This window comes from Temnothorax americanus, unplaced genomic scaffold (assembly GCF_048541705.1).
Source record: "Temnothorax americanus isolate GAGA-0224 unplaced genomic scaffold, ASM4854170v1 Scaffold1, whole genome shotgun sequence".
Classification (NCBI taxonomy): Eukaryota; Metazoa; Arthropoda; class Insecta; order Hymenoptera; family Formicidae; genus Temnothorax; species Temnothorax americanus.
In genome coordinates this window covers 10058607-10086355 of record NW_027509230.1, presented here as the reverse complement: position 1 = coordinate 10086355, position 27749 = coordinate 10058607, and the positions used below count along the sequence as shown (strand labels likewise).

The 27749-nt window shown below is 38.7% G+C and overlaps 1 protein-coding gene across 1 annotated transcript; it reads left to right on the top strand.

Moving 5' to 3' along the window:
• The first annotated feature begins 62 nt into the window (after positions 1–62).
• On the top strand, positions 63–26618 carry Bib (MIP channel family protein big brain). The gene is made up of 4 exons (XM_077426277.1): positions 63–1013; positions 2959–3085; positions 18286–18493; positions 23319–26618. The coding sequence occupies exons 1-4, from the start codon at positions 704–706 to the stop codon at positions 24495–24497; spliced, it is 1824 nt and encodes a 607-aa protein (XP_077282403.1). The 5' UTR covers positions 63–703; the 3' UTR covers positions 24498–26618.
• Positions 26619–27749: the final 1131 nt, after the last annotated feature.

Below are 27749 nucleotides of genomic sequence, written 5' to 3'. Positions count from 1 at the left end.
ATAAATAACTAACCTGTGCTTTCTATAGCTAAAAAAGACTACTTGATTATTTGAAAAATCGACGTAACTTATACTTTACTTTAAAAGAAGCAAGACTGATGAAGTCAACGCGTACTCGGCGTTTGAAAAAAGATCAAAGAATTAAAGTTAGGAGTGTCCGTGCGGCGTCAGTGTCAGTGGTGCGATGTCGGCGATGGTGATGGAGGCGGCCGAATGCAGCTCTACAGATGCACCGACACGTAGGGAATAACGGTTGAAGAGAGGGGGTGGTGCGGTGGTGGTGAACGCGCACACCACTCGCACTCCGCACTCCGCAGGGCCCACTTGTTCGCCAACTACGTCCTACGTCGGCCTGTCACTCGCGAGCGCGTTGCCGGTGCGGCAACATCGAGTGCGTCCACCTTCGGAGCTCGACTGGCCGCGCTCACGATCCCCCCGGGTTCGTTCCACTCGAGAGAATCGCCGGGAATCCGCCACGATACCGAGGGACGTGAAAAAAAAAAAAAAAGAACGATCGGTTCCTCGATCTCCGGAGATCCAAGAGTGGCAAAGAGTGGTGGAGAACGCGCAGTTTTCTCATGAACGTTAAAGAGTGCGCGTGACAATCATATCGGTCGGGAAGGAACATGTTTTGAGAGTCATCCCCTTCGTCGTGTGTCGTTTCTTCATCTGGGTGATCGCGAAGACAAAGAAAAACCCGAGAATGGCGAACGAGACGTTGACGCGCGAGATGGACGCGCACATCGTCACTATCCTGTCAAGGCTGTCGGCCCTCCGGGAGAACAATGCCGACGAGAGGGAAAGAAAGGCGCCCATGTCCATCGAGGCTCGCAGTTTGGAGCTGTGGCGAGCGGTGGCCGTCGAATGTCTGGCCACTTTCTTCTTCAGCCTCGTGGTGGCCGGCGCGGCCGCCGCCTCCTCCGTATCCGGAAGCGGCCTCTCCGCGCTAGCCACCGCTGTAGCTTCCGGCTTCGCCATCGCCGCGATCTCCCTCATCTTCGGCCACATCAGCGGTAAGGGTGTTATCGCGTCGCAATTTCACGGAAGATGATAAAAAAGTAGGGGGCAATGTATGTACCCATACATCTATCGCCTATCTATTTCGAAAAACTATACTCCGTTCGACGAGAGATCGTGGTTGACCAAACATAAATAACGATAGGGCGCAGAGCCGCAACAAGGTGTTCGCGTTAAATTATTTTTATTTTTAATAGATAGAGTCCAAAACTGTTAAAAATAAAAATAATTTTACGCGAACATCTTGTTGCGACTCTGGTGTTCTATCGTTACTTATATATGTTTGATCATCAACCATGATCTCTCGTTGGACGGAGTATAAGCAATTTATCAGAAAGTAACAAGAGGTTCCTCTTTATGTATCTAGTACATAGAAATTTCAATGTTTGAAATCTTGAAAGTTTCGACTAGGACAATTCTCAATTTTGCAATAATCAATTTTAAAATTAGTTAATTTTAACTTAGTTTAATTTTTCGGTCTGTTCCTATTTTTGTATCTTAGAGGATCGTTTCTTCATTATAAATTTAGAGAAAATAAGGTTTAAATGGGGAAATGAAATATTTTTTGGATATAAAATAAAAAGTAGAGCGCCTTGATTTATGAAGTTTTTAATAAAGTAATTTAACTGACATGTTCAATAGTATATATATATATCTACCAATAACGTTGTATCTAGTTTAAAAATTAGACACTATAAAAATGTTGAATACAACTTATTATAAACATTGTATCTTAGGAACTAGTAATAATAGACGTAAGACGTTTTACTATTATACAATTTAAACTTCTATTATATTGAAATATATATATAACTGGAGATACGATCCTTTACCTCTAAGGTACGGATTTATGAATTTAGAAAGAAGCACAATACGTTAAAATGCTCTTTTTTTTTACATGTCTATCTAATACTTTTTTCATTTTATATATATGACAATATATATTTTTTAATTTATATAAAATGAAATAGAGAGAAAAAATGCTAGAGAGCGTTTAGTTCCATCTATGTGCAGTTCTATTCAGTTCTTGCATTCCAATAACAATGAATTTTTTCACAAAAACGTATTCGCGTGTAATAGTCTGTTTGATTTACACGCGTTTTACATTGCGTCCGCGCGGTTTTTGTGTAATCTCCTACAAAGCGTTCAGAGGCTAATTACGCAAAGGGTCGCGAACTGTTCGTTGCGTCAATGATTCTGTTCCTTCTTGTACGTTCGTACTTATATCGTTCACGAGCTACGGCCCTCGCGATTTCTCTCGATTGGCTCGTTAACCGATTACGCCGGCGCGGCGCGACGTAACATTACCGCGTTGTGCGTGTCTGTCGTGAACGTATGTGGGCACTCTCGGAGTACGTACCGACGGCACGCACAATATACGCGACATACGATGCGTGTAATAAACTCTCGGTCCTCGTACTACATACCGGAAACTTGATCGCGTTTGCTCCCCGACTAGCTATCGCCTCCACGAATATAAACGGAGCGGACGGTGCGCGAAAGCTTTATTTCTGCTGCGGCTCGTTTGAGCGATTGTTTGCAATGTTTAAAAATGTCCAGTTTTATAATCCACATAGAACAAGATAATTAAAATTAAAAAATCCTTGCTCGAAACATGTCGATCTAACGGTATTTTAATTTTTGCCTCGCGAGCGAACTGCGAGTGAATTATTCCTGTCCGCTCCGATCTTCAGCCAGGCCGTCGCACGTAATTGAGCTCGTCAATTTTATAACTCGGTGTCGCTCGGCCAATTATTTCTCCTTGGATTTATTAACGTAACAATTTTTAGTCGTAAAAAAATGAACAGGGATGAAAGTCACTGGGAAGAAGCGTCGATCAAACGGGTAGGGTACAATTCGAGGGTAGAATCGTGCAATCTCCCCGTATGTCTTCTTTGATTCTTTCCTCCTCTTTATATGGAAAACCTTTTGCACACGCAGGTGGACACGTGAATCCGGCGGTCTCGGTATCGTTTGCTTTGTGCAGACGGATTTCCCCACTTCGCGCGGTGCTGTACATCGCGGCACAATGCGGTGGCGGCATAGCTGGGGCGGCGATGCTTTATGGGTAAGTTACGTCTTTGAGAATCAGCATACTTCGTTAGAATATAATTCAGTCGGTTACGCAAGATTGCCAAATCGACAATCGTTGAATATAAGTTGAAAAACTCGAAGATACTCCCCCACAAGACAATCGTCACTCCGCTCTCACTTACAATTAGAATAATTAACGAAATAATTATCGAGAACGCAGAAAAAATATTAATTATTACGACACGTCGTGCAGAAGGTATTTCTGCACGATATCTTATTTATTTCTTAGGAAAATCGCAAGATTATTGCGCAATGGTTGCGTAATCTTCTTTTTTCTAAAAACTTGTAAAAGTGAACTCACACACACAAACTTAATCTTCTCAATTTTAATATAAATTTCTAATTTCCATTTCTACCATAATACAGATTAACTTTAATCTCGTTTTAACTTACTCTTTTTATCTTTTTCTAATTCTTAAAACTAGAAAATCATAAACAGTAAGTCAAACTGAAATTAAAGTTAATCTACATTGATAGAAATGGACATAAAGCCGATAGTTAGTCTTGCGCCCTTAAATTCTAATATCGATCGCGAGCATAATTAGTAGACCAGCAGCAATTTTCAATGAGTATATAGTACAAGAATAACGAATAAAACAGCAACAAAGTCGGCGTTATCCGACGTGTAAAGTGGCGTGGGCCCTTGGCTCTCGGCAGTGTTAAGACCGGAATGAGATTCACTGCTCTGTGAGGACAGCTGCTAGATAGGAGAATCAGGAAGGCATGTGGCCCATCCAAAGCTGGGCCGAGTTTTCTTCCAAGTGGTTCGTACGGCGCGGCGGCCGGTGGCCTGAGCGAGTTTCAGGAGGAGCCTAAATAATATCCGCCATCGTGATTTCTGTTTCACGTCGACCACGCGTAACGGCGCGAGCAAGGCATATTTTTTCCTCGGTAACTTCAACGCTGTCGTGAATGCCTTTCCTTAGCAATTTCAAGCGAAATTTTTCGTATCGTTTAGAAATAACAAAACGGGTTTTGTCATCGTTATGCGAAAGAGATGCGTAAAATGAGAGAATACGATAAAAATATCAGGAATTCAACCACAAAGGATCCGAAATTCCGATCCTCGCAGGCTATACAAAGAATTCCACGCTTATCTCGCGACCGCAACCGATAGAAAAGTTCTTCCAATATAGACCATTTCGTATCGCATGATGTAAACAACGTTCGTCAGGTATATCTATAACGGTTTCATATATATATATATGATAATGCACCTCTTACACAAGCTCAACATGCCGACACATCGTGAATACGGCGGAGCGTAATAAAAATAAAAATACGGTCCATTACGGACTTCGTTCCGAGGCATGAATATCCCAATTCACCTCAGAAATGTTATGATGTACGAAAGCACGAACACCTTCGAGCGATTCTCAAATAGCCCCCTCGATATATGCAAGTCGGTGCACGTGCTTCGATCTCGCCCGTGGACAGACGGTTTCCATCCCGAAGGGCGAGAAAAAAATAAAAGGGGGAAGGCGGTGTGCGTGCGTGCGTCATACGTGTGCGTAGAGCCGTGCGCTGGACCAAGAAGCAGCACGTATTATTCGGGGGAGTGCGAGTAGATCGTCCTCTCGAAGCGGCGGCAGTTGAGAAAGCCGAAGAAGGGAGTGTGAAACGAAGCGAGAGCGACGAACAAGATTGAGAGAATGAAGGCGACGACGGAGGAGAAGGGCGGACGATGCAAGGAATGTCTGAAATAATTGCGCTACATTTAATGCTCGTTTAATTTGCTGAGAGAGAGAGAGAGAGAGAGAGCACGTTTAAAGAATAGGAAAACGTGTGATATTACTGTAATATACAGAGAGCGAGAGAAGTCTCGCTTGTGTGTGAAAAGAGATGAATGTCTCTCTTTCCTCTTTTATAATTAACTAAGGAAGATGAGAGCGCGTGAGAGAGAAATCGCTCAAAGGAATGCAACAAGTTGGTACGAGAAATGTGCAAAATAAGGGAAATTAAGGATGGAGAGAGAGAGAGAGAGAGAGGGAGAGAGAGCGTTGAGGAGACGCGTGGAAAGTGGGAGTATCGTTGTCCCGTAATGAACAGTTATATCAAATGTCGTCGAAAATGTAATTTCATCGAAAGTTATGGAGGATACGTTTATTTGACAACTTCTCTGGAGTTGAATAATTGAGAAGGAAAAGTAGAGAGTGCGCTAAAATGAACGAAGGAATGTAAGAAGTTGGCACGAGGGCAACAAGATGAGGGAGATCGCAACCGCGGGAGATAGGGGTGGAGAGGGGGCGGGATAAAAACGCGTGCAGGGAGCGTGCAGGAGGACGGTAACGAGAGAAGGTGAGAGAAAAACCGAGGAGGCAGGGCAGAGGACGACGGCGGGCGGAAAGAGAGCGGCATCAGCGGCTCGTAAGGGCGGAAGACGGAGCGAAGCGGAGCGAGAGGAGTGGGAGAGGCAGAAAGAGGCACGCGTAATTGGCAGGCGAGGGAGAACCTCGGAAGGTGAGCACCTGCCTCGTACGAGGAGCGGCGGTCCACCGCCTCGCAGCTGCCGCAGATGTTTCCCCGTGGACCAAAAAAGATCGCGCGGAAAAAGGAACGCGCGAGGCGGCGAGGCGGCGAGCCGGCACCGCCGGGCGAGGAGAGGACGAGGATAATGAATACCTATGCATGCACACACCGAGGTGGGACAAGTTTCACGGCATCGGGGATCGGGCAGATCGGCCCGTGAAGGAGGACACGCCGTTCGTTCGGAGCGTTCGGAGAGCGGCGCGCCGCCGCCGCCGCCACTGCCGAAGCCGAAGCAGATGTTCCCGCCGTTGCGTTGCGGAGATCATTGTCCGTTCTTCGCCTCTCTCCGCCTAACCGCTTCTCAGCTCCTTTCTTCGCCGCCGAGCGAAGTACTTCGCCAAATTTGGCTTTATCTTCGTGTCGCGTGTCCGTGCTTCGGGGGGGGGGGGGGGGGGGGCGCCGTATTTTGGGGTACTTGGACCGCAGACCCACAGATGAAATATCCGACTTTCTTACTTCAACAACATTCAGATCAAGCTGCATTAGATTGATGACATTGTGTTAACCGTTTTTATTATTACATATTATATATAAGAATTCTATAGATATACATATTTATCTTTAACTCACTAGTCAATTATTTTTTATGTGACATTTCGATATTTTGATACTGCCATATGGTAATGCATCAGTGTCGAAAATCACATCTTTAAAAATAAATAATGTAGTTGTATTCGTCTCGGCGTATCTGTTTTATATGCGTACTCCTGCTTCTTTTTTTTTTTTTTAAGATACACCTTTCCTACTGAATTGATACACATCGGATTTATTGATGGCTCGATAGCATGCATCAGCTGCAGGCGTCATTAATATTAACGAGTTCACTCCTCGCAGAGGCAAGTGGCCTGATGCAAGGACATCCGCTATCTCGTTTTAGCCTTTCCGCCCTACAAAAAAATTCGCTACTTACTTTTTACTCGACATTTATAATTCATCATTTTTTTATGCTGTTCTACATTTCGATTTATTATAATCTATATATAGCCACTTAAGTCGCTAGTTAAGTCATATCAATGACGCAACAAAAATTCTCAGTTTTCTCTCTCTTTTCTCGTATGTTAATATCTCTTATTTTTCTGTTATTTATCTACGCGAAGTGATATGCTGCGCATTTCTATCCATCTCGTCACGTCTTCCGTCTCGCGTGACACTCGCCGACCACCCTCCGGTCACCCTCCGACCACCATATGACCGCACAAAGAGGTAACAAGTGCGCGATATGTACCGAAATAATAATCGAACAATACTCTAGTTAACCGGACGGGGCCAACGGGGCCCTTTCCCGAGACGTCTCGGGGGAATACCGGCGAGCTCGGTACAGAAAAAAACGTCGGGGCGTGAGATCGAAAGAGAGATAGAGATAGAGAGATAGAAAGAGAGTATACGAAGAGCGCACTTGCATCTGTTGCGATTTCGCTGGCTAACGGCGGCGGGTGTAAAACACGCGTGGAGGCGATTTCTGGGAGGGGGCGGAGAGCTGAAAAAGGGACCCGACGGAAAGAGAGAGAAGAAATTATGGGGAACCACCGAGGGGTGGATTTTGGCGCCCCTATATCGTCCTCGTTCTCGTCCCGGATCGTGCCGCGCGCGCGAGGCAATAAATATAAAAACCGTCCGATAAACCCCAAAGTGAGGCTATCCGGGTCGAAAAACGGGATGGTACAAGAGGGAGGGAAAAAAATGGTAGAAACGGCAGCCACGAATTTAACTATCCGTGAAAAATTTACTGTCGTCTCTTCATTACGCACACTTACAGGACTCTTCCATTACCATGGCGGCAGGGGAGTAATTTTTTTTCCCGCAAGAATGATAAAAATGATAGTCTCATTTCTATTTAAGGATGAAATACACTTTATTTAAAAGTTATTCTGTTCTTGTGTTAAGATCAAATCCGCGGGATCTCTCGTTTATGTACGTATACTTGTAGGACTCATACTTTAGGCTCCGAGAAAAGCAAAAGTAACAATATTATTTATAGATAATAAGTATAAAGGTTTTTCTATTTTGATTTGTTATTATACTCTAACATTTTAGCTTATATTAATTTCATAAATGACTTTTCTCTTTTTGAAGTCGATTGTAGAAAGTGTTGAACAATATATATTGTATTTCTGATTTAAATATTTGATCAAGTATTTAATTTAAGTATTCGAAAGTGGAGTATACAAGATGTTTAATGGATGAGAAATGTTTAATTTCGTTTCTCGATTACGAGATATTATTACGGATTAGGCGATTCAGAGTTACATTCGCACACCACGAAAGAAGCTGCCCTTTATTCCGATCGCGAAATTGGATGCGTCGGGGATTAGTCTATTGAAATGTCGAGACACGTGCGCCAGGTAAGCGCGCGCGCGTGCGCGACGCGACGCACGATATATAAACGAGCGTCTTTTCAGAATATCGAGAGGCGCTCCCTCGATATTCTCAATCGATAGGTTTCCGATCTGCCGAAGGTAGACCTAGTTCCTCTGGCGCCGTCGAAACTACGGCGGCCGCCAATAAAGTTCGGCTTACGGCTCCGTATATCTATGCAAAGCGAATCCGCTCGAATAATTTCTGCCCCGAATATCCCGAAGTCTCGCGCGAAACGCGCGTTCGAGAATATGAATCTTATAGCAGCGATAAAACCTGTGCAATCGTGCAGAAAAATAAAAGTCATCGGACCTTGCGACCTAAAGAAATAATCATCAGTTTCATGAGCGGAAGAACACCGGGAATGTAGAGTCTCAGGAAATTCCTATACGTTTAATGATAAATTCCGCGCAACGTAGAGTCAGGGTGTTCTTCTGATAATTGACATAAAAAATAAAATTTTTATTGTCTTGTGCAATTAAGCTTCTAATTTCTAGAAATAAAAATTTTTTATTTAGTTTTTATATAAATATAAAAACTTATTATATTGAAATTAAAATCGAGTAAAACTTGCTGCATTGTATCTCACATTTGTTACACAGGAAAAAAAAGGAGTGACAAATCAAGACTTATATTCTTGTATATAAGCAAGAATTTATAATCTTGAAATGAGATATACTTCTTTTTTTTCTGTGTATACATTTACGTTTAATAGGTATGACGATGCAGTTTTACTCGAGAAGGAAAATTTTTATCCTTTTGTTCTTTTTTCCCCTTTTTTCCTTTTTTCTCTTTTTTTCTTTTATATCCTTTAAATCCTTCTCCTCCGGATCTTCTTTCTTTCAGCAGTGTTCAATTTCTATGAAAACTTTAAAAAAGAGATTCCGTGTTAATAATACATCACGCTGTGAAATTGTCGAGATACTTTTACTGACCGTTGTGGACAATACAAAGTTTTCAAATCCAGGATTTTATTTAATTCGTTCAAATATTTGAAAAAAAAAAAATCGAAAAAAAGCTTTGCAGGGTGGTTGGAGCTAAGCCCATTTGTCAAAAGGGTTCCTTGCCATTACCACGAATCGAGGAAACAGCTGTGAGGTGGCAGGTGTGTTGTGACGTCAGGCAAAGACACCCGCAGTGCGCGTGGCGAACCGGATGTCCAGGAATGAAAACAGCTTTGCCGCGCGGCTTTCGTGCTCGTACGTGGGTAGTGCACTTCTCAGTGGTCGTGAAATTATTACTATCTATCCGAGATTAAACAAGTCTTCGAAGAATTCGCGACGCTATCAGGCTTATTCCTTTTACTCTTTTACTCCTTATTCGACAGGTGCGGATTTTGCGCTATAATTGAAACAAATTATTAACTTGATTCGCGATATTACTATCTGCGTTACATAACAACATTGATAACTACTATACCTATATTGCGTTTGAACATGGCAGAGTTGACTAAAATAGAATACTTGATTTGAAACTGAAAAAAAATTTCAATTGTTATAAATAAAATAAAAAAAATAGCTATATAAAAAAATTCAAGATTTAACACTGACAAAACATTGTTATTGATCTTTTCCACGGAGTATGTAATTACTAAATTTAATTGCAATTTATTTGTAATTCCTCAAAATTAATATAAAAACGGTTTACACGGTGCAGTTGTTTTCTTACGATTTAACGTAAAATAACGAACAGTTATTCTCGTCTGTTATACCGAGATGTTCTATCGCAAATCGATATATGTATTTACATAAAGATGATAGAGGTCCATCTTTGCTTGAGGATATTCTGCAATCAGGAAAGCGTGATTTATATAGCAAGATTTAGCTATGACACGCAATATTCGCGTCTCCTTGAAAGATCTCAGATATTGAGTTCTTAATCCGCGCTTCTCAAGAAGCCTTTCATATCAACAAAATCGATTCTCGTAAAAATCTTTTTCAATTTATTTCGTTTTTCGACGACGTTTTACCTTCTACATATGATGTAATTCCAATTTTTACAAGTTGAACTAATCTTTTTTAATCAAGCTTGACATTTCTCTATTAAATAAATAAAATATCTTAAATTATGTTGCGATAATTATTGCGCTTGATTCGTGTTTCGGCAAACAAGCGTAGTAATTATACGGTAAAAAGTAGATTGTAAAACGTCATCAATGACAATTACCGGTATTACAATCCTGACAATATTAATGCGATGAATTCGGCATTGCAATACAAGCGTAATTTTTCATGATTTTGCCACGAGTGGTCTTGTTACATGACGAATACAAGAGAAATCGGCGTTTCGGATTGAAAATACGTGAAAACCAGGTGGGTCAGGTAGAATGGTATTTCTCGGTAGGAATGCTTTAACTGCCTGAAATGGTGCCTATCGAGAAGCGGTACAAAAGCATGCTCAAGGATTTCGTCCCTTTAGAACAGCTTTGGAAGACCAGTCGTACTTTCTCTTCAATATACGTTTATCAATACGTTATATTTCCGATAACACAAAAATGACACGTCTCATATTGGTGCAGAGCTTACGAATACCATTCATTCTTTCTTTTGAAGGTAATAACAATTAATTGGCGTTCGCGCGGTGCTCGTTAATCATACCGTTACAATCAACAATCAACTTGAAGACATGAAATAAAATATTTGTAACTTCCTTAGATAATAAGCGATTAATCGTTAATTTTTAACGAATTTTTTTGGATAAATATCTTAATGGATTTTTCCTCTATAACATTTGTGTCTCCGAGATAAAGCGTTGACAACATCTATGAATTCTGAGAAGATGTTTTCTCAAAGTTACGGGAAGAACGTGTTGTTTCTTTGTATACAAAAAGGCGAGTGTGAAGACATATTTTATACTTTCGAGTATGCGTTACCATTTCCAGACTAAACAAAAACGTGAGAGCTTTTGCCGCGCTTGGAGAAATAAGTCTAGCGTGAGAACTGATAAAAGTTAGCGTTGCTCTTTCGGCTGGATCCATTTCTTTATTTAAATATTATTTTTTATTAAAATTAATTTTTACGTTGCATATATTATAATCTATATTAAAAGCATCTCCTTCTTTTTTAATATATAAATATAGATTATGTAAAAACCGTGAATATATAGAATGTCCTTAGATGCGATCGTTTTGAATCTTCAAATGTGTACATATGTGTCAAATAACGTGAAGCTCCCGGATCAAAAAACCGTAAACTCTATTGTAAGATCCGCCAACATCTCGGCGGATCCCGTAAATAGAAAGAAAGAACTTCCACACTATTAAGCGAGCCGGTTTGGGTTGAGTTGAACGCGGAGTAGGTAGTAGAGGATGCCAACAGATGGTCGCAACCACGTGTTCGTTTTCAACAACCTCCTTTCCATGTCTTCCCTGCGAAGCGGTAGATTGGATGCACGCGTGCGTCGCATTTTGTACTTCGAAATTAGCTTCGTGACACAGCCAAAGTCTTGTGCACTATTTTAAGACGTCAGTTGCCGGCGAGGATTCTCGATGGCACTAATCTCGCGTCGGTTCATGATTTTTTTGGAACTGAAGTGAGTGATCACACTCGAGTGACTTGAGTATAAGACCGACAAACTTTCGATAAAGGACTTATGTCAAATCTCGTCTAATTAGAGATATATAAGCAATAAATTGAAGATTAATCGCGTTGTAGAACACTTTATTGCTCGATTTAGGATACAATGACTGCTATAGCGTAAACTCGTACACATTCAACAATTTTTAATATAGATACATCTTCTTTCTGATGAAACGAGCTTTTCCGATCCAAATTCGTGATTTCTTCACGATTATTAAATGTATACGTAATACATTAAAATAAAATAAATTAAAAAATATTTACAAAGTATTTAAACAAAATTAAAATATTTTAGCAGTAACATCTGTAAACAATAGATCAATTCATTTATTTAATTACGAATGTCTCGCTCCGCACAGGATTCGAAAGATAACGCATATCGTCGGTTCAAATTACGGCTCGTGCCGAAATTAATACCGTGGTACGACGTGGTTCGCGGAACACGAGGAAGCCGTCGAACATCGCGCGGGCTGATCGTGAATTTCCGTCCCTTTTTTTTCTTAATCCTACCGGTATTATATATCCTTAAGCGTGTCCGGCGCGGATAGACGTCTTCGGAGGCCCGGAGACGTAAAGAACATCTGCCGCGTCGTCGGACCCCTCGACTGTAGCCCCCCGACGAAGGAGAATCATTTATGGGGCCCTAAAGCTCCTTTGTGACGGCGACTTACGCTGTACGGCGCCCAAAAAGGACCACGGAGGATTCCTTTTGTGCAACATGTGGCCGGCACGTGTATCCTCGTATGAAGGCGCGGCCGATTTATACGGGATCTATAATATGAGAGAAGGATGCGTGATTCGTTCATGCTCTAAGGCAGCTGCGTGGTCCTATATACGCATACCTAAAAGGTCGATAGAATTCTCGCATCGTCCCTAGATCTTGCCTAGATTTCTAGATCACGGTCGTCTATTGCAATACTCATCTATCTGACGCGAAAGATGTGATTAAATACTGTCATAATTACATTGAATATTTTGTGTATTTTGGAAAACGATATTGTATGGTTTATAAACGCACAAATATAAACAGTAAAATTCTCTTTTTAATATGTCTTACTTAGGAGAGCTGCGATCGAATTTACCAAGAGCTATTGAAGGACCCGTCATTTGGATTATTATTTAAGAGACTCATTGTCAGCACAAATGACCGCATTGCTCTCGCAGTCTGCTCCTTTATATGGCCGTCTTGAGAAGGGATACCGACAATTATCTCTTGACCCTCCCATTTTCGCAGTATTACTACCTCGCAGCTTACTATACGTCGCTTTGTCTGAGGTTTCGTTTGATCCATGCAACTTCCTTTTCTTTCGCGCACATTAAAAATGTTTTCGCTTTGCAATTAGACCTACAGTCGATGATTTATTGTAGTATTATTACGTCATTAGGATTTTAAGAGGCCATTTGAATAAGTGAAGACGTGTAGGAAAAGAAAATATATATTATTATCATCACTGTGTGTTTCTTCTCAAGAGAGAGGGGAAACATCTCTTTTATTATTGCACGTCGAGAAACCAAGAAAGAGTTATGAATTTTCGTAAGGATAATAATGCGTCGGGTTGCACGAGGTAAATTACGTGTCATCACAATTCGCTTCGAGAGGAAAAATGAATGGGCGCGGGTTGTGCGTAGGCGAATTCGCGCTGGTATTTTAATCGCCGCGGCGTACGCGCGCTTCCTGTCTCTACCTTTCAAACATAAACAATACGGGAAGGCGGAATTGCAGGGCGACCTGTTTCTCCGATATACGCTTCGCTTCCTTTCATAGAAATTACTGTGCTTTGTACGGTGCGCGCGCGCGCGCGCACGCACACACACACACACAACCACACACACACACACACACCTCGCGCAAGAAACCGCATCGAACGCGATAGATGAAACCCGAAATCATCGGCCCGCGTATATGTATAATACCCGGTCCCGGGTCCGGCGCGGCGGCGCGAGCGGCACGCCAGTTTCTTGAAAGTGAGAAAGGAGAACGTAAAAGTAGGCGGACGCGCATCGGGCGCAAGAAAACCCATGGCGGTCGAGGCGAGCTATTGTAATGATGGGACACGCAGAAGACTCGGATGATGATGATGATGAACCTGGTGTACGGCGCGCCCGGAGGGATTGCAATAATAACCGTGCCGAGTAATAATTTCAGCATTTTGACGTTTATGCATTGCTCCCACGGTCATTCGATACGGGTCCGGTTCCCACTGAAGCTATATACGTCGGCATTCTCTACGTTTTCTCATCGTCTCTCATCTTCGTAAAACGCGCTTATCCCGAGAAAGAAGATATATCCTGGTAATCGCACGTTGGATACTATTCTATAGTTTGCAGCTCGCGACGCGTTAGCTCTACTAGAGTAAAATATCCATCAATTCTTAAGATACGTGTTGAGACATTGGCGATAATCAAATAGAATTAATTACCCGAATCAAGCATTTAGATGTTAAAAAGGAAGAACAAGTTGAATTTGTTAAGAAATTTATTACACTCCCCTGCGATATTTTTAAATATAATTTAATTATTTAAAGTTTCAAATTTAGAATTATATCTATAGATATATATTATTAAGGCGGCAGTGTGGTCTAGTGGTAGAGCGTCAGATTCGTAATCTGAGGAACCAGGTTCGAGTCCACTAGAGCCATATGTAAGCGTGGAATGTTTTTCCGATAGCTGCGCCCCTCCGTGCAAGATAGGCTCTTGTGCGGAGAAAACTGGGCTCCGTCTTTCGAATCGGAAAGAGACGTTGAGCCGTTGGTTCAAAGAGTTAGAGTGAGAGGAGAAGGATAGTATTGGTAGTAGATTGCGAACCCTACGGGGATATGCAATAAATTACGAATATATTATTAATTAAAGTATTCTATTCAAATTTTTTTTAAATCAAGCTTATTCTTTCTCTCATTAAGTTAAAACGTTACATTATGCAGGCTCGATACACGGATCTTCGATTTCGTTCGCAACGAAACCAAATCCATCGTCACCCACCCTCCTTCGTCGCCTTCCCAGTAACGACTTTACGGTTCATCCTACGTCCTAATTTCATGGTTATGACCATGTTAACCTCAACATCTGAGCTTTCCCAAGACTTTATAATGGTATCGAAGCGAACGCATCATCTCCGGGCCCTTTGAGTTTTCGTCGTTTATCGCGCTCGTCACATGTGCGATATTCCTCGTACAAGGGGATTTTGAAGCGGTTTGGAGTGTCCAGAATTCGATTCAGTGGAAGGCGGATCGGGGGCAGAGGGGGGAGGGGGGGTGGTTGATCACGTCTCGACAAGGTTCGAGAAGGGGGATCCGTGGTCCAGCACGCGGAAGGGGGTATCAATAGCTCGTTAATCGTAACGGAGGGTGGATTCGGAGTGATACATATCCTACCCCCGTTCATCCTCCCGTCCCCCTTGAATGAATTGAAATTTATTTAAAACGGGCGCACCGACGTACGTACCCTTGGGGTTTGCACCGAGAGAGAGAGAGAGAGAGGGGGGGGTCTCTCTTGCACCCCTCGTGTGAATCGCGAAAACGGTGCACAGGTTGCACCGGGCACTGGCTGCTGCGGCTCTCGAGTCAAGTGCACGCAAGATTAAACCTTCCTCCATCATGTCTCGCCTGGATGACCACGCGCTTTTCATCACGCACGACGAGCCCTGAGAACGCGCCCGCCTCCGGGCCGAAACCTCGTCGAATTTCTCCCATGAAGCTACTCCTCGCATGCATTCGACTCGCCTTTCATACGAGATCGCCATTCTTTTCGCGAGAGCCAGCAACGACAATAAGCGTATCATACGCAAAATAATCCAGTTGAACAGAATATCTAAATATCACCGTGTATCACCAACACAGTAGCTCGAAGACACAAAAAAAATGTTAAAGCTTGATGATTTTAAAGTAGAGCGAATCATTCCCCGAAGTCACTTATTTAAAAATGTATTACAACATCAAAAATCAAAATGATATCGATTGTATTAAAGCCTAAGAGTTTTATTCTAAGTTATAATGTTTAAACGCGATAGGACAATTTTCTTAGAAAATAGATGCCAGTCTCGTTTTATTTGAAAATGATACGTTTTAGAAAAATGTTCTCGAGGTAACAAGGTTCGAAATCAAACTCATAAAATGCACTCAGAAACAAAGTTAAATAAATCGAGACAAATAGATAGGAAGAAGCGTCTCGTAAGTCGTAAAAAGTAAAAGGTGTTTGAATAATGATACGAAAGATTAAAGAGCTCCGCATTCAGTTAATTCATGCGATCGTCATTTGGCAATTGTTGAAAAAGTCGGCTTTTTAAGAGACCGTTAATGAGAGAGAAGGGGGGGGAGGAAATTGCTAAATATTATACTTTACCTACACTATACGCATTTACTGAACATTCTGTGCATTGAACATTCTCGGCCTTCGCAATTTTTCACAAAGCTTTTCGACAGAATTATATTCAGCAAAATCATACAGAGAAACAAAATACGTTATCGTTCTCGTACATTCGCACGTTGATCACAGCGTAACGTATATTCACGTGGGAAACGCATATTGCTGGACGATTTTTTCGCAGAAGAAGTAAAAATCCGCTTATCACGCGAGGGCACGCGTGTAAATATAAAAATGCTGCCGCTCCTTTCTCCCTTAGCCGATTGGGGAAGCTCTCGTCTGCTGCCACAGTTGATCCCAATTGTGCGGTCATGATCTGCATTTCTGATTTCATCAATTCGTTCTCTCGTGACACGCTCGGCGAAAAGAAAGGAGAGAGAACGGGAAGGGGAGCGAGTATTGTCATTTGCATCGCGACCGCGGGTTGAGACGGGGTGTTTTCGTGTCTGATGAGGAGGAAGAATGCGAGGGGCGGCGAATTGCAACTCGAACCCAGTATTTAGCGGTGAGATTAATCGCGATCGTGCGATCAAATAACCCACGGGGCAAAGTTGCGAAGGGCGAGAACCGCACAGGTGTAGTCCCGTAGAAATTCTGTGAGTATAGATGTTACCGCGGACGAGTTTATTCTATTTAGCGGCGTCTGCGCAATATGCGTTTGAAGAAGGTCCGATTTCAATTTTAAAAATAGAAAAGATTAATTATAAGTTGGTAAAAAAGAATTATCATTAAAATTTAGATGAAAATTCAAAATGGGCTTGACAAAGAGATGAGGAAAAAATATTCCCAGAAAAGACAATGTTTAATGCGATATCAATTTGAATATAAAGCTAAAACAAAAAAGACAAGGAGCAAAAGAAGGACAATTTAATAATTTCTTTGAATATTTTTCAAATATCTATTTTTATTTTTATTTGTTATTAAATAGATGTCAAGTTAAAATCACGAGCACTTTCGCATCTTTGTGCTTTCGTTACGTTGTATGTAAATCCCAATGAAATATCGCAGAGGATAGAAAATAATGACGAGATACGTAATTTCAGTGAAATTTGTGAATGCCATACTCAAAAGGAATTTGACTGAATAAAATCACTTGCATAGTCCACACACACACATACAAGTGAAGAGATATATTAAAGAAAACATTCATCAAACAAATAAATGTAAAAAATTAAAAGAAACCTTGTGTAGGATAATTAAATGATAAAAACACATAAAAATTGAAATTTTTTGTATCTTTTTTTTGTGCAGCACAACTTTACCTTCTTTTTAAAGATTTATGAAAGTTAATCTTAAAAAATAAGTTAAACTTGAAATAAGTTTGAGTTAATTAAAGTTTATTGGAAAAAACTGCTGCAGCTTTTTTCCGTAAAAACATTGAATTACACTGCAACGGGATTGGATTTGATGTACATTTTTGCATCGTCGACAAACAAACTTGACAAACAAACTTGAGTTCGGAAGTGTGAAATGCGACCGATATGAGCACTCGCGGCGTGGGATACGATTGGAGGTCACATCTCTGCGACCCCATATGATTATATGGACTGAGAAAATCAAGGAGAATTTTATGCAAGGGAAACATCACGAGAGGAAACATCGGGGTCACGTTTAAGGGCTCGAGGATGCACTAGCTAATATAAACATTACACCGCTGGGACCGACTTACCGCAGGGGGTTTTTATGCAGGGCGCATGTCTCGCTGCAAAGCTTCAATAGGAAAATCATCGTATATTATATTGCGGTTGCAATATAACTCCTACATACTGACGCTACCGCCATACAGGAGGCCATATGTGATCATTTTTGGCGAGCGATCGATAATTTTCTTTTTCTGAAGACGTCATTTTTATCTTTTTACACGATCGTGTCTTGCAAGAGAGTTGTAAAAATTATGAGATATGTAAATATAATTCTCTTTAACAAATTTTTAATATTACAAAGAATCATTTTAATTACAAAGAATTAAAGAAGTAACAGTACAAAATAAAAATATTTAATTAAAACAAAATAAATAAAATTTTTTTGTAAAAAAACTTGGCGCTGCTTTTTTACTCCTGTCGCATATTCTTCCCTAAATTATGTGTTTATTGTTTCTTTATTCAATCAAAAATCTTAGTACTAATTTTAAATTTTAATGTTTAAATTTCAAAGTCTAGCAGCGCCAAGTTTTTTTTATATATAATTTCTGATAATATCCCTAATAATACATAATATCTTATTGTCAGATAGATTAAATCTAGTTATACGTGATGTAATTGTGGCTAGTTTTATATTCAAGCGGAACATATTAATATCTAAGTTAATAGATAAATCCAATATTTATCGAATCCGTGTCTTTTTTCAATTTCAGAGTAACTATACCTTCGAATACGCAGACCCTGCTGTCCCACGGTCGGCTAGTGGGTGCGATCGAGAGGCTTTTGATCGAGATAGCACTATCGGTGCTTATCGTGCTAGCCCATTTCGCGGTGGACTCACCTAGATCATTGCCACCTACGATTTCTTCGAAAGCCTCCGCAGTTTTGGCCGCGGCCTATACAGCAGCTACTCTCGTTTTTGTAAGTTTATTTTTTATGATTATTTAATTACATAGTTTTAATAAAAAGGATTATAGAGTAGAGTAACAGATTGCGAAATGCAATAATTTTTTTATCGTTAAATCAATAGTCAATTATAACTTTTAACGAGTCTATTGTCATTATGTTATCAACAAAATTGTACCTTTTTAAAAGAGATAAAAAAAAGTTGGCGCCAAGTACACGCGTTCCTCGTTATATCAAACATTTGTACAAAAGATTTTGACATCAAAAACTAGCGCCAACTTATATAGTTGCAAATTAAATTTAATGTTTCAACATTTTATATCTTTATACACTGGTTAATAAATCTTTTGTGATTACACATGTGTATAAAAGATTTTAATATAAAAAACTGATGCTAACTAGATTCTGTATTTAAATTACTCTTTTTTAACATAAAAGCTATTATATTAAATAAAATCTTACAAAAGTTTTATAATATAAAAACCTGACATCTCTCTCACTTTATAGATTTTATAAGATTTATTTTTTTCAATTATTATACAAGCTTCAATATTTAAAAAACTATTACATGCAAAAACTTCACACTGTTAGACATTAAAATATTTTCAGTCAATAAGAAATCGGCACGAACTTTAGTCACATAAAGGAGTAAATTATGAATTATAAATATTGCTACTAGTATTTTTAATGATTCCCCTTCCCCTCCCACACACACGTCGCTTGTTGGCAGATAGAGTTAAGCTGAATAAAAAAATCCTCCATTTTGTGATATTGGGAATAATAAATGGGAAATTAATTAATGAAGATTTGCGAAAGAACATGTATCCGCACGATTCAGTTACAAGAGACAGCCCCGCGTACGTATAACGCGCGGTGACTGCGATTATTGTTATATACGTGCGTGGTGAGACATTGAGAGCACATTTATTTATAGGTAGATATTAATTATTTAATTTCTTAATTCTTGCAATATGAATATTGAAATAATAATTACAAAAATGACAAAATAATACAAGACTTTTTTATTTATTTTAACATGCTCTATTTGTCCATGAACGGTGTTACATCTATTACTAGCTAGATGCTTTGTATATTACAAAAAATAAATTATATAAAAACTGTTTTAATATATTAAATAAAAAATATAAAATAATTATACATTGAAACATAAAAGCAGTACTACGTTTCATGTAGAAAGAATGCTGAGACGGATAATAAGTGTCATATAATAGTTTATAATATCGTTAAAAATACTTTCCAAAAATGTTGTTACCAGAACAATGATAAAATTTCCCAAAATAAAAAAATAAATAAGTCAAACGTTTTAAAAAAACTAAATATTATTAAAACACCAAAATAATAGAAAAGACTTAAATGCAATTGAAACGTTATTTTGATTTAATGAATGATGATATAATGAAATCAAGGATGAAATGATTATTTGAGTTAAATAACTTTATTTCCATAAGCCCATGCCTGATGATTTACCCAGAGCTAGAATCATTTAAAGTTAACCATTGATATTAAGTAATAGCTTTACGTACCTACTCAGACTCATACGCGGACACTAATGTTAATCGCTTATAAGTTATTGATTCAATATTTTAAACATAAATATATTAAAAATGTAAGCATCACTTTTTATTATATCGTGCAGACAAGAAGTAAAAAAACAATCTCGATATATACAAGCTTATGCTAACACTTACTGCTAAGCATTATATAATAACAATTGATGTGTTTAACTAAATTTGTCAAAATGTTATAAAGGCTGCGTTCGGGGATCGCGCTATTAGCGCTATTTGCTTATTCTATCCTTGTTCTACACTTGATGAGCGATGAAGATAGAATGATGCAATATAGCGCTAATAGCGCGCTCTCCGAACGCACCCAAAATAAAAAAATAGGATTTAAAGATTTAAATAATTTTTCATAATTATGTTCTATATTTTCTTGTTCAATGTATAACAATTTCTCACACTGGCGCATGCACTTTTTTCATAAAAAAATAATAATTTTTTTAGAATGATACATTCTATAGGATTTTGAGCCTATAATAGTACAAGTATAGTGGAAGTATTATAGAGAACTATTGTAAGAACTGCGAAGATAATAGTATTAGAGTGAGGAACGCAGTAGCAAAACATTTAATGATACTTGCAGCAACTTTAATAATGATCTCCAATACACAATTTTGTTATATACATCTCGTATATTCGCTTTAAAAATTCTACAAATTATGTTGTTATATCTATAATTTATTAATCGCCATGATTAATACATTTTTATTAGTTTGCTAATTACATGTAGAGAATGTACTTTAATGTGTTAATAACAATTAATTTTATAAATTTTATGATTAGTATTAGCAAATTTAATTTTTAAATCAAATATACGGAGAATTTTACACTAATATTTGTGATACGCAAATTTCTCAAAATCTTGAAATGTAAATAAAAGTGCAAATGCAAATGAAAGAATAGATCCACATTAAGTCTTTTAATAATTCATAACATATTAGTTAAGAATGATTAATTCTTTACCATTTACTATAAAGAATCAAGATGATAGATAATAATACCCGTAAGAGATCAGGAATGTATAAATCAAGTATTATAATAAATTGATATTTCATTGATTGATTGTGAATTTTAAAAAATTTTATTGTCTTCTGAAACATCTACTATTTTATTAATTAAAATGTGTATATCTTATATTTTACGATTAATTTCCATGTATCAATGTTGAAAATATAAACACAATATCTAGTTTTCCATAGCATAGAGTGAGATGCCGACGAAATCTCGGAGTTCCGATTTATATAAAACATTTTTCGAATAATTCTGAACATAAGCATTTTCTAAAAAGTTCCCGGCACTAGCAATGTTTTTTAACTTTGTAATCGCAATATTGCAATTTGCAAGTTGCATAAGAATCTTTGAACGGGAAATGTTGCGATAGCCAGGAGAGAATGAGTAATTTCTTTTCGCATTTCAGCTATATTTCATTTTTATGGCAGGAATTTATAATATGTTGCTCTATAACACATCTTTTATGTGTATTTTTAATTTGCCACATAGTTTGCAACATGACGTAAACCCGTATTCTCTTGAGAAATGTCGCCAAAGTACGTAGGGGTCGTTTTTCTATTTTAAACAATCTTCATCATTAAATATTTCGCGTCCGATTAAGTGCTCTTTCGCAGTGTTATAAATGTTACCACACTTCTCGCATTTTACTCTCAATTTTACTTTAGTACTGTTTAACATTTTAAAATGCTTGCATATCGGACTCGTTTCCCACCGTGACATTATATCCGCTCAGTATCACGAAGCATGTATTACTAAATATCGATATTTCATGATTACCAAGAAAAATATTGAAACTGTTTGGGGAAGGTCTACGAGACACATGGGAACCTTTACTAAACATAATAATTGATATATTGTTTAAATCTTGCTAAGTCAGTTAGCTTTGTTTCTAATTGCTCAGTTCTAGTAATCAAACATTGAGATTAAGATACATGTTTTATCTACATTGTCAAGCTAAAAGGTAAAACTTAGCTATAAAGTTTATTATAAGAGCCTGCGTACTTTAAAATTGTTTTCTGACTTTTCGTTTGTACGATTATTACAATATATTGATTATAATAATTATTATAATAGAAAGTGATGTTTACATTTTAAATTTATGTTAAAAATATTTTATTTATAACGCATAAACAGTTAACATTGGTGTCTGCATATATGAGACTGAACGCTCAAAGTTTATCCAATATCAACTGTTAGCTTTAACTGATTCTGAAATAACAAATTCAAATTATCAGAACGATATAACATATATGTATGTGATATGTTTAGATTATTATACCAATAACAAATTATTAGAAATGTTATTAGCAATGTGTTTTTATATATCAATATGTTTGGAATATTTTTATAACATTTTATTTAGAAAAATATATCTTTGATCTTCTAATAATTATAATAAAATTGTTAAAGTACATATATGTAATTCAATTTGCAATTTAAGTTTTCCTCGCTATTAATAATGCACAATGCAATCTAATATTTTATTATATGATCTTTATCATTAATATTATCATTAACGAGATAATTCTTTGTCTATTCTTTGTAATAAACTAATCTTTTTTTAAGTTCCTATATTTTTCCTGTATTAAGTAATCGCGCCTCGTAAGAAAAAAGTATTTCCTTTTCTACAAGCATACGTAATTAATGAAAGAACAGCGTTCTCTTTGCGTTCTTCTTCCGCTGTGCATGTCGTCTCTTGCAACCACTCTCTATCCAAAAGCGTCTGTCGGGCTCTTTCCAATCGGGCCAACATCCGCATCTTTAAAGAGCACCTGCCGTTGTATGAGGGAGAGGGGTGGGCTCGCGGAGAACGACGAGCAGGGAGGTGAAAGAAAGAACTTGATCCTGGACCCACCTGCTCCGGAACGAGTGTACAATGTACCCCAAAACGAAAAATGTCGAAACCAACGTTCCACACGTGTTGAATGTTGATCCCCCTTGCAAAATCGAACAAGTTCACTGCTTTCAGTGCGAAATTCCTAAGTATCTTTGCCCGTTTCTTTGTTCGGCTGTCTCGCCCAATAAAAATCAGACGTATAGTAATATATGTGAAATAAAATTTTACAATTTGTTAATGAAAGAGATATATATATATATATATTTAAATAATTATTTGTGTAACTTTGCAATTTTCCAAAAATTTTTTAGCAAAAACACATTCAAGTATTCATGATTTTCAACAAGAAGAACAATTATTCTTAAAAATCTATATACAATATAATTAATAATATTTTTTCTCAAATTTTCAGAGTCCTTTTCTGAACCCAGCGCGCGCGTTGGGTCCGGCCTTCGTAATGAACCGCTGGGACAATCACTGGGTCTACTGGGTGGGCCCGTTGTCGGGAGGTGCTGTGGCGGCTTTGCTGCACGAATACGTCCTGAGTCCCAGACGCACCAAGGACTCGCGCGATATGGACGACGGCGACAACTCGTCCATGAGGTCCGACGAGGACACGTACGACGACCTCGACAAGCCGAACGGGCCCAAATTCCCCGGTGCATATGCGACCTATCGCCCGGTCGCCGGCGCGTCCTCGTCGATCTACAGCGCGCCGCCGTCCGCGTTGGAGCGCGTCGAGTCGATCTACGGTGGCACCAAGTCGCTCTATTGCAAATCGCCGCCGTTGACGCGCGCAAATCTGAACCGCTCGCAGAGCGTTTACGCGAAGTCGACGTCGGGGCCGCGAGACGGCTTGATGATCCCGAAGCCGGGCCCGCTGGTGCCGGCGCAGAGCCTGTATCCCATCAGACTGGGTCAGAATGGCTGTCAAAACGGTAACCGCGAGGTAACCCAGCCCGGACCCGGGCCCGGCGGTCCGCCGACGCAGTCGACGCAGAATCACAACAGCACCAACCAGAACATGCAGAATCAGCTGCAGCAATGTACGCAAAGCATCTACGGCATCCGCGGGATCTCCACGGGTCTCAGCACCCGCGAGAACGGTATCTACGGAGTGTCCACGGGATCCACCATCTACGGTCGCGCGCCGGCACCACCGCCGGGCAGCCAAAACTCGCAGCAATCCGGTCAGAGCGGTCAGTCCTCGATACAGAATCATCCGCCGTCACAGCCGCCGTCGCAGCAGCAGCAGCAGCAACAGCAGCAGCAACAACAGCAGCAGCAACAACAGCAGCAGCAGCAGCCACATCAAAATGGGCCGTTATCGAGCAACTCGGATAACGGAGCAAACCCCAGGCGGCCCGAGAGCATGTACGGCCACGTGTCGAGACGCAGTGACGACTCCGCGTACGGCAGTTATCAGAGTTCCACGCGGGGAAATTACGGCAAAGTGACTGGACCCCCGGGCCCGCCCAACGGGCCGCTGCAGTACCGCGATCAGGGAAGACCGAGTCCAGCCGGGCCTCTTCAGCAAAGTCAGAGCGCGCAGAGTAACTTCCAAAGAAACTCGCCGAATCCTCAGTATTGACTATAAACTAATGATAGACCGAACAAGCCGTGATCTGTGCGATCAGCGAATCATATATCTCGCCTATATATACTGACGACACAGCTTCTCGGTGAACGTTTTAGGAATTTCGTGGTCCAGTAAGAATGTTCTTCGCTTAGAATATGAATACATCTCGTCCTGATACATAAAAAAATATTATATGTTCGCAATGGCAAGCTCTATATGAAATTCAGTTTTGTATAATCTTGAGAATTTTGTTTCGTTCTGTTGAACACGGAAATAATATGATTGGACCAATCATTAATTCGTATTACTAAATCTTGGAATTTGTAAATATGTATCACAGTAACGTACACATACACAGTGTGCTTTCTACATGATGCGTGTTGGGAGGAAAAGAGTCGCGCGCGTTGATCGAGGAACTTTCCTATCGATGTTTTGTAATATTAGATTAACGTTAAATTATAACGAGAGTAAACAAAACGTAGAAGTAACGAAATCAAGAAACACGCCGAAAGTATATAGAAGTATCGTTTTCGATAAATCTAGCATAACAATATCCAAAAATTTTCAGCTACGTGAAAGATAGATCGATCTTCGAGCCGACTCGTTACGCCTCTATATGTAAATATAAATATTTTAATTTAATTTACTCATATATATAAGAATATTTTTTAATTCTACTGATTCGGCTGCCATGCCAAACCCCTGCGAGGAAGCGGTGCACTGACTTCTCGCGTACGAAAGCTTTACTCGCAGGATGTTTTTACACAATCACGGAACCAAATAAAAAAGCCGGCAATCCTATATAGATATTACTCTTTTTCATGTATAGAATTAAAATGCATAATTTTATCGCATCACGTAAATTAATATATTTGTATATATATAATTACTACAGTGACACACTTGGCAATGATCGAACGCACGATGGTAGCCACTATAGTGATTTTATAGCGAAACAGTTAAATCGCACATAGAACATATTCCAACAATTTTAGAGATAATCTAAGTAATTAGAAAATCTGTAAATAGTTCCTAGTTATATAAAAAAATGTAACTTCCATTTCTTCTTCGCCATTCGTGAGGACAATGTCATAATTGTTCGTCTCTCCAAAATATCTTAGTTTTTCACTGACAGTATTTTAGCATTTACGGGATATATCGGGATATATTAGATTAAAGACGCTATTTGTGATCTGAATTCAGACTTGTTTATTTTAAACGATGATCAAGCACCTACGATTAAATTTACGATTTATAGTTGTACATAGAATATTATAGATTTAAAAATACGCATATCGATGTTTGTATTGTAGCAAAATCGAGGGTGAAGTGAATCCTTTGAGAAAAGAAATGAAAGTGCGTCTCTATTCCTTCTTGGACAATAAGATCGCTGGGCATTTTACAGAATTCGAAAGATTAATCTTATCCTTAATCGCGCAAGCTTCTCTTCGTGCAAATTAATTAACGTAATTTGAAGGAGATTTTACGTTTGATTTAATCCCTGCTTTGAATTCGAATAAAGATAAATGTTTGTGAACCATACAGATGTTAATTGGCGTACGTCAATTAGATAATTATGAAATTTATGTATAATTATATAAATCCGATTAAGCTTTAGGTTTAGCCTCTATCAAATTTTTTCAACAAATGTTTCTCAAAGAGCGCGCGCGCTGGCATATATGAATTATAATACTTATTTTAGAAGTTTCTTACGACGGATCAGCTAGGATAATATGAATCATTTATACCATCAGGAACTGCATTGATCGTATTTTGCACCCTCATTTATTGCGCTATTTAACCAATGAATTAGTAGAAGTTTTATAAAAAGACAAAGTTAATAATGCAAATATTAAATGCAGAATACTGTACCATAGTAGATAAGCAAGAGAAGTAGATAGCTACATCCTCCGTAAACGCCATAAAAATTACGCACTATAAGCATTTGTACATATTATGTGTATTTATTAATCTACTATATCAACGTAGTCAATGTAAGTTTAATAACTGTTACGTTCGTATACGTGCGTACACATTTCTAATATATACATATTATATGAGCAAACATTAGTACATATATATAATGTAGTATATATTAGAAAATACTGACAATAAATGTATCTATAAAAATATACATAAAGCATCTCGTTATTTTTAAGCCTATCTACAAATATCCCCCTTTCAATTTCCACATTATTTATCTTTCTCCCGAATCAAATGCAAAACTATATTTTTGTGCAAAATAGTGAATGGTTATTTCAACTTTTATAATTGACGAAAGAATCCTCCTTTATGTTTTATTTTATTTAAAATAAAGCGATGTACACAATTATAAGGTTTTATAAAGGACCAAGAAAGGGAAGAAAAGCTGAGCTACGGAGCTAATAACGGCAATAATGTCAATTATATGTATATAAAAAGCAAATATTTTCTTGACCGCTAATATAAAAAGACGCGTTTTCAAATATGATGTAAATTATAATATAATAAACGAGAAAAATTGTATATTATTTAGAAATCGTACAGCATAAATAATTACAAAATAGTTTCGTTATTTTAGAATTTTGGATTAATGAAGTGACACATCCCATATACAAAGAGATAGTTTGCGCGCCATGTTGGTCGAAACTATAAGTCCAAACATGCAATTTTACTGTTCTTAGCGAACCATTACCCGAGGAAAGGGAAGTTAAAGAGTGCGAGGCGGTCGGGTGAGTATAACGACCTGGAGGGCTAATAAAACTATAGTGGTGTAAGTCAAATTTTTAAAAATATTTTCTCGTGTGCATAGATGCAATTTGTGTACAATATATAAATATTAAAAAAAAAGGCTTTCACCACTATGGTTTTTACCCCTCCATAAAGACCAACGAACATACATATATAATAGTATAATGTGTGTATATGTGCAGTCGCAGCATATAATATATGTATATTTGTGTCTTTGTTTGCTAAGAAAATTTAATCAATTCGTCTCGCGGCCCCTAAGAGATACACGGTAGGCGCATTTTTAGGAATGTCGTGCTTCGCGATATCTATTCGATGCATTATTGTAATTTGCACCGTTGTAAATTTAAGAAAACTTTTGAAAGACATATCCTCTATATATACCAGAATATATACCTCTAATACCAGAAAAACATTTTTTAAAAAAGAATACCGCCTTCTTTTATCCAATACCCCATTGCACCGCGTTATAGTTAACCAAAGTTTAGTCGCAGTCACTACATATTAGAAAGCTGGCAACTAAACCTTGAAAAAGCC